The 11,705-nt window shown below is 38.9% G+C and overlaps 1 protein-coding gene across 8 annotated transcripts in view; it reads right to left on the bottom strand.

Annotated features, from left to right (window-relative positions):
- LOC134532079 (protein O-mannosyl-transferase TMTC4-like) overlaps positions 1 to 11,705 on the bottom strand; it is an 85,063-nt gene that overhangs the window by 10,984 nt on the left and 62,374 nt on the right. For 5 of the 8 annotated variants that reach the window (XM_063368296.1, XM_063368293.1, XM_063368291.1 and 2 more), the window contains exons 9-13: positions 10,932 to 11,140; positions 8,460 to 8,567; positions 6,644 to 6,785; positions 5,164 to 5,329; positions 1,568 to 1,750 (exon numbers count right to left, since the gene is read on the bottom strand). In XM_063368296.1, the coding sequence (XP_063224366.1) occupies positions 1,568 to 1,750; positions 5,164 to 5,329; positions 6,644 to 6,785; positions 8,460 to 8,567; positions 10,932 to 11,140 (808 nt within the window). Of the gene's footprint in view, positions 1 to 1,567; positions 1,751 to 5,163; positions 5,330 to 6,643; positions 6,786 to 8,459; positions 8,568 to 10,931; positions 11,141 to 11,705 lie in introns of those variants that run through there. The other 3 variants (XM_063368294.1, XM_063368298.1, XM_063368297.1) reach the window with 3 other exon arrangements.

Below are 11,705 nucleotides of genomic sequence, written 5' to 3'. Positions count from 1 at the left end.
TAACTAAAAATGTCATAATGAAAATACACCAGGCTACAAATGATTCCATAAAGTAGCTAAACGAAGATGGCATGTCCCCACGAGAACTCTTTTAACAGACACAAATGCATACTTGGCCTTTAAATATCAAAGATGGCTGGAGTAATTCCCCTCAACCAGCTTAGCACAATCGACAGTACAGCAGTACTCTCTCAAGATGCTTGAAACAATACAAAAGTAATTTCAGCTCCTACTAGAACCAAACAAGTCTTTGCGTTGAATACTACGCGGACACACGTGACATGATATTTCTTGAAAAATTGTAGCCATTTCTTAATGGTTTGGTTGGTACAGCAATGATCACAATGTTATAGCTAATTCTGGTGAATCACAGTCATGCAGTAGCATAGTGACCATGTTCTAATTGGTCCAGTGAGAGTAAAAAAAGTGAACAGTGTTTGTAGAAGTACACAGAATTGTCAAATATCTCTGCCAAACACAGATGCCCCTACTGACAAATGTGTAATCCTGCTGACAGACGGTGTGGAAGCCGCACAATCAGGTTGCTGACTTGCACAAGGCTGATGGGGCCTAAAGTGACCCCGCTTCTTTCACTCGCATTGAAAAATATTGTAACAACAGATCCCACTTTGTGACATCTGACATATCCACTGCATAACAAATGTCGTTCTCTCAGACTGCTGCTGATTACCGCTCCATTTTCCCACACATCCCTGCATGCCGAACACAGACGTGTATATTTTTTTTGGCAAACGAGTCTAAAATCATTTGTATTGAAAAAAAATCTAGACACAACATATCATCCATCATCGTTCAACCAAACCATTGTATAGTGTGTAAGAATACTTAGCGATTCCAAGGAATGTCTGTACTGTATCATGTACAAAAACTGCTTTTTCCCTTTATAGTTACACTGAAAACTACGTTTCATACAGGGGAACAACAATCAAGATTTAACACTTAACCTAAAACAAAATAAAGAAAAAAAAGGAGTTGTCACAGGAACAGTTAACTGTGGGTTATGAATCAGAAATATCTAGAAATATCAAGAAATATCTGGGTCATTAGAGACAAGAGTTGACGACATAGGCGTATCCAGGATTTGTTTTCGGGAGGGGGGGGGGGGGAGGGGGCCTTTCTGATTTTTAAGAAAAACTTCATAAACACCAAAAAATAATTGTTATAAACTTTTTTAAGCTTACAAACTTTTTACAGTTTTTTTTTTTTTTTTTTTTTTTTTTTGTGGCAAATTCAGTAACCACATTCTCCGGGTCGATGTGAATGTTGTAGTGTGGACGTTCAGCAAGGCCAATCTCCATTCAGTCTGTCCCCTGAGATGTGGTGTTCCTCAGATAGGGATTTTAATCTCCTTAAGCAAGAAAATGTCCTCTCCGGAGTTGCCGTTGAGACGGGAAGGGTCGCCAAAACTTTTCTTGGGAGGGGGGGGGGGTGAACCCCAAACACCCCCCCCCCCGCGGGTATGCCTATGGTCGACGACATAAGAATGAATGGCTGGGCCAGATGGAGCACTGCGAAGAACCCGGGAGTGGTAAGGAGGGTCACTCACCCAGGTTGGTGTGGTAGACGGGGTTGCGGGGGTCGGCGGCCACCGCCTCGGCGAAGTGCCTCTCCGCCTCGGCGAAGCGGCCCGACTTGCCCAGCACGTTGGCCAGGTTGAAGTGCAGCGACGGCTCAGCGGGCAGGCGCTCCAGGGCTCGCTGGGCCACCAGCTCCGCCTGCTCCCCGCGCCCTGCCGGTCCACCGCACCACCCCGCTTTCTAACACGTGTGCCGTCGTACACACTCAGAACCGACAGTGCCCCTGACGGTCTGCGGAGGCCGCCCGCGCAACTTCTTCGGAAGCGGTCGGGCGTCATCGTTGGCGCGCCGATCCGCCGGGAAAGGAAGTCAGCCGTCATTCCCCCAAACGTACAAGACCATTCTGTTCCAGCCTGGGTAGGAGAGCAGCGAGTATAAAAGGGCCATGCTCCAAGTCAACAGAAGGCAGATCTACTGGGACCTCACCGAGGCAGGCCGCCGTGCTGCCCTACTCTGTCAACATCGTGGAATCGCCGCCGCCTAGAGACCCCGACGGACTTCATTTTGGCAAGACCTTTTCAAGTCATAAACGTTGATAGAGACAAGAATGTTACTGATCTCATTTTTCATGATTTTCTTTTTCATCAGTGAGTAATTAGGTTATCAAACAAATATGACGCAATGAATGACCAATATACCTATAATTTTTACTTATTTATGTGTTTATTTAAAATTGTGACATGCCCCACTGACAGTCGTTAGACTTGGGTGGTGGGCACGATAATTAATTATACACGGACATACATAAGGTTATCACCGCAAACATATGGACTCCCATCCCCGGTGGTACCGTAGCAGGTAAGAACAACACATGGCCAACACACGAAGGAAGAGTACCATATACTGGCGGTGATAACAAATACACAAACACAACAACAGACACGAAAAATACAACACTACAATAAACACCAATAACTACAGACAACACGAAATATACAAAAAAAATATATGTATTGCACTTTTACAATATAATTTTTAATAAGCATATATATATATATATATATATATATATATATATATATATATATATATATATATATATATATATATATATATAAACTATTGAGAACAATAAAAATAAATTTATAATGGTTTTGGGGTCCATGGACCATGAAACAAAAAAAACTATATAAACAATTTTCGGAAGTCGCAACATGGTAACCGCTACAATAGGTAGTATTTCTTCAAAATGTACATAAAAAAAAAGGTAAAGTTCTTTTCCAATTTTTTTTAGTACATACATTTTGGTACAAACATTCTTCTAAACAAATTACATTTATTGTATTTAATTTTTAAAAGATTGGGTTTTTGTGATTTGAGTTAATTTTTGATTATAAATGATCATTAGGGGCAGGCATTTTTCGCGAAAAGATCTGAACACTTATTAGACTGCAACAAGATATACCCGCACCTGTGGTTTCTTCCTTGTGATTGGCGGCCGTCTGCGAGAGAAGTCGTTGCCTTATTTGACCGAGCCACTCAGGACGCATTTACTTCCGCACTGAATCACTGTGATTGGTGTTGGTTGCAATCAATATGTACCTGGGAGGAACTCACCCAATCACGAAACACAGACGATGCTACAGTGTTTTAACTTTCATCTAGTCCCTAAATATTTTCGCGAAATCTGCATGCCCCTAATGATAATTAATTTCATGATTTTTAGTTGAATTTCGTTGCTTTATGGTGTATTAACTTGCATGTGTGTGTCACACGTTGTATTGACAGTCGCTTTTCTGTGTTAATTCGTTTTGATCGCAATTCGCCATATGACCTTGTCCCTAGCGATACGTGGTCGAAGGTCTGTGGCAGTGGCCAGCTGCCAAGGTTCGGGCAGTCGCTTGCCACACCAAAATAAAAACGCTATTCGACCGAGAGTAAAGCTAAGTAAAACAAGATAACACATTCTTCCCGAAGCCTCAACCCGTAAACTTTTCGACTACGTACTATAAATGAGAACTGTGATTTTACTGATACAAACCTTGGCAAGAGAAATAAAAATTTAATTTACTAAGACTGCAGAGTAGTGGCACTTTTTAGAAATTATACTTCTTTAAGTGCATTGAAGAGAAAAAATATATTATATATTCTGTGATTTATTTTCAAACGAATGAAAAATAGTCCATGTAACAAACAAATTGAAAACTTCTTTAAATATTGAACTTAAGCTACAACTAATAGTACTTACTTTTTTAATATATAAAGCAGCAAACACAGTTCCTGCCGTTTGGTTTTCTTCAGGTTTACAAATAATTTATTAGCAGAAAAAATGGTGTTAGAACATAAACATAAATAACATCAATGATCTATAAAACTTTGCTGGTTCTCTCTAATTTGTTGAATTCTGTGCCATCTATTCCTTTTTATTATAATAGTGATCTGTTAATGATGCCAAAGTATAACTTACAGCATGCATACATAAACACATATACCCATTTTGACGGACTGAGTTTCTCTCTATCTTTTGATTGCTTCACTGCTCCGGCGCTCTCTCTGTCTCTTGCTTCTGCACGGCATATATGGGAGTGCGAGAGTGCTATTGCATGTCTCATCCTTAGATTGAAGCGTGCGGTTTAATGTACATTTACTCTCTTTTTCTAGTGCACAATATCTGCTATCACTTCCTTGTTTCGGTATGCTCTATTGCCACATATACCCAAAGAGCAAAAAAGTTTTAGACACAACATTTTAATGTATTAAAAATTTTTTAAATGTGCTTAAGGAATTTTATTTTTAAAAGGCGAATTTGGAGTGAGATTTCGGAAATTCATTTTCTTGTTGTATTTCATCAAGTGCACCATCTGATAATACTAAATTCTTACTTCTAAGGAGAAGTAACTGAAAGGCAGTTTCTTGGATTTAATTTTTTTTTCAAACAATATTTTTATATCTTTTAAAATTAAAACATTTGGCTCTATTTGACCATATGACATAATTAAAGGAATGCCTTGTTGTTAATAGTGACCGCCTGCTACAAATAATTTCACCTGTTAAATAACACTAGTATTAGAATTATTTTTTTTCTATTGGAATGTTTAAACGTGTAACAATACTACCAAAGGACACTGTTTTATGGTGTTGGGGAAAAAATTGTAAAATTAAAAATCTAGTATAATATACATATACTTTATAACACCGGTTTAAGAGTACCTCCTTTTAATAGTCGTTTAATTCCACTTTATGTACAGTTAACAGAAACAATAATCTTATCTTTAGGCTAATAACCAACATTAATAAATTAGATAAAGACTTTAAATTTTTTCTTTAGTTCTTAATGATCATGTGTGTTTTAGTTCTGTGTTGTCTAATTTGTAACATTTGAATTTTGTTTTATTGTCTTTGTTATGTGTGTTTTGTTTTTATATTGTATTGTTTTGTGTTTTTCATTTATGTTTATTATTGTGAGTGTATTTGTGTCTAACTGTGTGCCTACCATTAAAGGCTTTGTCCTGTTAGTTGGCATGTTACAATTATAAATAAATAAAATAAATATAACGATATAAGGATCATATCCAAACAAAGCAGCAATGGGCGCCACCCAAGCGCGTGACTGCGGCGAGCTCACCAATGTTGTCCAGCATGATGACCATGTTGTTCCAGGCCACCGTGTGGGTTGGCTTCAGGGCCGTGGCGTTCGTCCACGCCAGCAGCGCGTCGTCGTACCTCCGCTGCTCCAGGTACTGCCGACACGACACGCGGCGACCCACGTCCTTCAACCTGCTCACGCTCCGCTACGAGTCCATCGTACGTCAGGCAGTTACGAACGGATCGATCAGGGCTAGACACGGCCAATGTGTCGCAGCACAAGAACAGCCTGTGTATTTCTGCCTCAATGGTTATTGGTAAAAAAATATATATAACAACTATTCAGTTAAAAAAAAATTATAGTGTCTGCTAATGTGGTATAAAAAAATTGTTTTATCTTCATTACAACAGTTCTTCAAATCTTTTGCACAGTATAAAAAAAAATAATGAGGTTTAAAAAAAAACCATATCTAGTGAGGTGCTGATTTCAACACTGCATTTTCAGGGTGTCGTGATCCAAAAAAAGATTGGAGAATGCAGACTCAACGCCATGGTAATGTTCGCCATGTTCCGCCCAATGCGAGGAACCCGGAATACAACCTGGCCCAGAGTTTATGGCCGACCACACAACTACCACTTGCTCTGACTCGCCATGTTGTTGCATTTTTTTTTTTTCAGTTTTTCATCATTACTTTTAGTTAAGGTCTACGTCTGAAATTATAACTTGATACCTCCCTTGCAATTGTTGCTATGCAACCAATATTTTCATAACATATTCGCTTCGTGTAACATGACGGGAGTGAAAGGTCACGCACGTGATGACAATTACAAAGACTTATGTGCCTTTTTACACCCATGATAATACACTTAAGTGAATATTTGTTGAAAATATGTGATGGGAAGTATCGAGTTACAAGTTTCTAACAAAAAAAAAGGGGGTTGTCTGTAAAGTCGGTTTACGGACGATAATTTTACGTGATGACGTCATAAGAAAACATTAATGAAAAATTGCATACTTTTTAATTTTCAAATATTATTTACAGTTTTCGCAAAATTTAATTTAAATAATTTGTTTAAATATAATCACAAACAATTAGCTATAGAAATAAACTGAAATCAAATCAATGTCAATAAATTGTTAATTTGAAATGACCAAATTGGACAAATAAATCAAATTTTTTAAATTGCTGCTTTTACAAAGCCCGCCTTTAACCTGTTTGATATTATGGAAGATTTTCTCGCACGGTGGTCGTCCGGTTCTTTCACGCTTGGCTCAGGCAGAACGTGACAACGAGACAATTTTTTTCGTGTGTGCAGCCGGCACTCATCGATTTATAAGACGTTATCACATCAACAAGTATCAAGATGGCGTGTGAGGCTGAGCCTAACAGAGTCTTAGGCGCCGGGACCCGCAAGACAACAGAGGTGCGAGACTGCTAGGGAGGCAGCTTCGTGCTCGCAGCCGACTGCCAGGGCTGGGCCGGGACGAGGACTGCGGGGAGGGGAAGACAAGCGCTCACCAGGTTGCCGAGGTTGTAGAGGCAGTCCGGGTAGTTCCGGCGGTGCCGCAGGGCCGTGGCGTAGCTCTCCTCCGCCTCCCGAAACCTCCGCATGTTCGACAGCACTATCCCCAGGTTCATCCACGCCGCTGCGAAGACCGGCCTGCAACGCACCCTTCAGCTCGCTGACCGCTGCGGCAACTTGAGGACGTACCGGCCTTCGGATACCATCACATCTCTAGCAGTTGAAACATTCCAGATTAAGATTAAGAGATAACTATTTTGAAGAAAATTACAGTAAAAATGAAATTAAACACTGACAACACAAAAGTTTACTAGCTCTATTCGTGTTTTTAACCCTACATGTTCTCTTACAGTTCCCCAACATATTGTACTTTTAGTACGTAATTGTTTGAATAAAATTATAATTTTATATATACACACACACACGTGTGCATACACGTGAAGTAACAACAAACAACATTTTTTTTTTTTCAAATAGCACACAGACATGTAACTTTTGTCATGCAAAAGATTGACTTTTGTCTTAGTCCTATTATTATCCTTGTTCTTTGCTTGTATTAGTGTATTGTTTGTCCGAGTATTTTATTGTATTATTTGCGAATGCCTGCCTCTTAAAGGCTTCAACTGTTGCCGGTCGCTGATCATAAATAAATAAAATAAACAAAAAAAATTGTATGACTTGATGTAGGCTTTTGGACGTACGCCATTGCTTAGCACATGTATGTCTGTAGAAGAAAACTACAAAAAAACACAAATGACAAAACACAAATTAAGCAAAAAATTGCTGTTGTCAGGATTTAATGCCACACAATACTCCACAACAGGAATATGATCAACAAACAAAGAAAAACAAAGAAAAATGGACTAACAGAACGAAAAAAAACCCACAAATGATGACAGCACAAAAATACCGAACCCAAAAAATCAGCACAACAGTTTAAACGAGGCAAAAACACAGCAAAATGAAAAGACAAAAAAAAAAAAAGTTTTCCAAAAACAAAAGAGAAACGAAAAAAAAAAACCCACAAATTATGACAGCACAAAAATATTGAACCCAAAAAAATTCAGCACAACAGTCAAAATGAGACAAAAACACGACCAAACGAAAAGACGAAACAAACACAACAGTTTTTTTTGGACGTACGCCATTGCTTAGCACATGTATGTCTGTAGAAGAAAACTACAAAAATACACAAATGACAAAAAACACAAACTAAGCAAAAAATTGCTGTTGTCAGGATTTAATGCCACACAATACTCCACAACAGGAATACGGTCAACAAACAAAGAAAAACAAAGAAAAATGGACTAACAGAACGAAAAAAAACCCACAAATGATGACAGCACAAAAATACTGAACCCAAAAAATCAGCACAACAGTTTAAACGAGGCAAAAACACAGCAAAACGAAAAGACGAAACAAACACAATAGTTTTCCAAAAACCAAAGAGAAATGGAAAAAAAAACCCACAAATTATGACAGCACAAAAATATTGAACCCAAAAAAATTCAGCACAACAGTCAAAATGAGACAAAAACACGACCAAACGAAAAGACGAAACAAACACAACAGTTTTTTTTTTGGACGTACGCAGCAATTTTTTGCTTAATTTGTGTTTTTTGTCATTTGTGTTTTTTTGTAGTTTTCTTCTACAGACATACATGTGCTAAGCAATGGCGTACGTCCAAAAGCCTACATCAAGTCATGCACTCCCATTGCACAAATCTTTCAAAGATAATAAAAAAAATGGTATGATTATAATGATTATTTGGGAAGTGGGTAAATCTGCAGTGAGGTTACAGTCGCAGGCACCTCAGCTCCACGGCTCTCCTCAGCAGGCGCTCCGCCTCGGGCAGCCGTCGCTCGTCCCGCAGGATGTTGGCGAGGTTGTTCATGGCCTGGTCGTACTCCGGGTTCAGCCTGGGGGCACGCACCAGCGCCACGCCTTCAGCACTACGCACGGCCCTCGTGCCGTGTTCCCTCCGATAACATGTGACTAGAGGACAAGTTGAGAGAATGAACTTAAAAAATTTATCCTCTTAACCTGTCCTCTAGCCACATGTTACATTTTGTACTATCCATTTTTTCTGTATATTTTGTGTATGGTAAATGTATTCACTGAGGTTATATAATTTATGTAATTAATATTTCGCTAAGCAATGTGTCATGTTGTCTTGTCCTTTAGTTATTTATGTCTTTTCTGTTTTCATGTTCTGTGAATATTCTGTGCTGTCTCTATTTATTGTGATAGTGTTTGTTTTTACTTGTTTTGTGACATGCCCACCTCTGAAGTCTCAAGACTGTCAATGGGCATGTAACAAATTTAAATAAATAAATAAATAAATAAATAAATAAATAAATAAATAAATAAATAAATAAATAAATAAATAAATAAATAAATAAATAAATAAATAAATAACCATCACAAACTTCCTGCTCGAATCGAGTTTGAAAAGTAGGGGTGAGACTTTTGTGAGAAAAGTCTTTTTATTATTCAGTTTTTTAACGAAACAAAACACGATGCAAGGAAAACACGTTTAATCAAAATGCAGAGTTTACAAAAAGCACGCCCAACAATTCATATTAATTAGTCATGCAACAAAAACAGAAAAACGAAAACCATGACCCGAAATTGAATGGTACTAAGGTATTGTACCCATGGCTATAGTCGTAGTACACACTAAACACGAAAGAGTGCGGGCCAGGTTATCAAATGTATTTTGCTCGGGATGAAACAGAGAGCACAATCTATACAGGCATCAATGTAGCCAAACATGCCTGATGTCAACTAGTGCTGCCTACATTGTTATACTCACTATACAATGGCGAAAAAAAGCTGTAGGCAAAAACATTTGAAAAAGTTTTCATATTTCTGTTCATTAAATAATTAAGTGGTAACATCTTAATGAATAATGGATTTCAACTTTAAAATACATCATTTTATATGGGAAAAAAGTTAATGGGCAACATTTTACATGGGAAAACATAACTTACATTTTATGGAGGAAAAAAGGTGAGACCGAACATTTGACTGGAACGGACGGGAAATCGTGTTGTGAGGGTACATCTTAAACTCGTTTTACTTTAATTGTAATTAGGTACTGTATTTTCCTATTATAACTACCACACTGCCTCATAGCAACTTGAAAACCGATTGATGTTGAACATGCTTTGTCCTGTGATCTTTGGCAAGGTCATGTTTACTACCTCACAAAGCACTTTGAACCTACCAGCAGGACTAAAAAGTGTGACTTTTTAGGCACAATTTTTTTTTCTTTCCAAATTTTGACGCCCTAAAATAACAGTGCGAAGATTATGCGAGCATGACGATTATGCGATAAAACACGGTACTCATTTTTTGATTTTGCTTCATGTTACTTACACTCTCTGTGCAGTGTAGGTTTCTATGGACTTATTAAAAATGATTTTTGTATTGATGGTGTATTAAGTAAAGATATGGTGAAAGGCTTGAAAAAAGAGGTTATTATAAGGGAATATTTTCATCAATACACAGAAATGGAAGATATCTACAGATATCTGTGAGAATAGTAATTCATAAGTTATGTATTTCTCCCTTTTATTTTTTTTCTCCATGCTTTCGCTGGTTTTGTAAATTTAAAATTTTTTGTCTTTACATCACGCAGCTGGAATTTATTTTCTAATGTAGGAACAGTGATTATTCTTCTTAATAGCGTCAGATTGCATTTTAAATAATTCTTACAAATAAACAATTTCCCAAACATTATTAGAGAATATTTTTCACCACTTCCATTTATACAGTTACAAATATCACCATCCACCTAATATTAGCCAGGCCACCTGCTTCACCCCCCCCCCCCCCCCCCCCCAACATAAAAACAAAATAATAACCGTAGAGTCCTGACAGTCCAAACCCCGCTCGTCCGGACATCACGTTAACCCGATGTAAAAGATTTGTATTTTGATATTTCAAATACTAAATTCATAAGTTAAAAACTTAGGTATAATAATAGAGTAGTATTAAAACTACAATTTAACTGTAAGAAAATTTGTAATTGTGAATAAAAAAAAATCTTTAAGTTTTACACAAATAAAACTTGTAGAAAGTAAGATGAATTCCATTTAATCTGGACTTACGTTGATCAGGACAGAATTAGCGGGACACTACAATGTAAACACACGACAGCATTGCGGGGTTATTACGGAAGAAGCCGGCCGTGGCACAGTGTACACATGAAGCAACTTCAGGAAACATCAGTAGGACCGGTTCGGGCCACAGACAGGGGCGGAACGCGGGGGCGTCACCTCAGGGCGGTCTCGTACTCCCGGACCGCGTAGCTCCTGTTGCCGGCGTCCGCCGCGTTCTTGGCCACGTTGTAGTGCACCTTGGCGTTGAGGGGGCACACGGCCAGCGCGCTGGCGAACAGCGAGGCCTCGCTGCGCCACTCCGCGCTGCGCCAGGCCGCGCGCGCGCCCAGCACCAGCAGCAGCAGCAGGTAGCACGCCCCCACCGCCTGCACACACGCCCGAGCGTCCTCGCAGCTTCCCGACTGCCAGCAGGGCAGGTCAGTGCCACGACTCGACTCGTCGCAGACTAGCGCAACAATCACGAGTGGGACTAGAGGTGGGTTGTTACAACAATTTTCTGTATCTGTTCCCACCAGTTACTGATACAGTAGAGTAATGTACTGTATCAGCTACAGTAGTAGCGGTACCAAGAAGCAACAAGATATCAGCATTCTCGTTACAGGTTACACATCCTCCGTGCTGTCATCACCAGCGTAAAAAGGTATCAGTTTTCTCTTTCCACGTTCTTCGTAAACAGGTATCAGTTTTCTCATTCTACATTCTTCGTAGTCGTAAAAAGGTATCAGTTTTCTCATTCTACATTCTTCGTAGTCGTAAAAAGGTATCAGTTTTCTCATTCTACATTCTTCGTAGTCGTAAAAAGGTATCAGTTTTCTCATTCTACATTCTTTGTAGACGAAAAAAGGTATCGGTGTTCTCTTTCTACGCCTTTCGTAATCTGAGTCTTCAATCTTTGCAAGGAGCACGCACTGGGCACTGAGCGTACTTTGA

The sequence above is a fragment of the Bacillus rossius genome, chromosome 5 (assembly GCF_032445375.1).
Source record: "Bacillus rossius redtenbacheri isolate Brsri chromosome 5, Brsri_v3, whole genome shotgun sequence".
Classification (NCBI taxonomy): domain Eukaryota; kingdom Metazoa; phylum Arthropoda; class Insecta; order Phasmatodea; family Bacillidae; genus Bacillus; species Bacillus rossius.
Note: the sequence above shows the minus strand (reverse complement) of the source record. Positions and strands in the feature narration are given on the sequence as shown.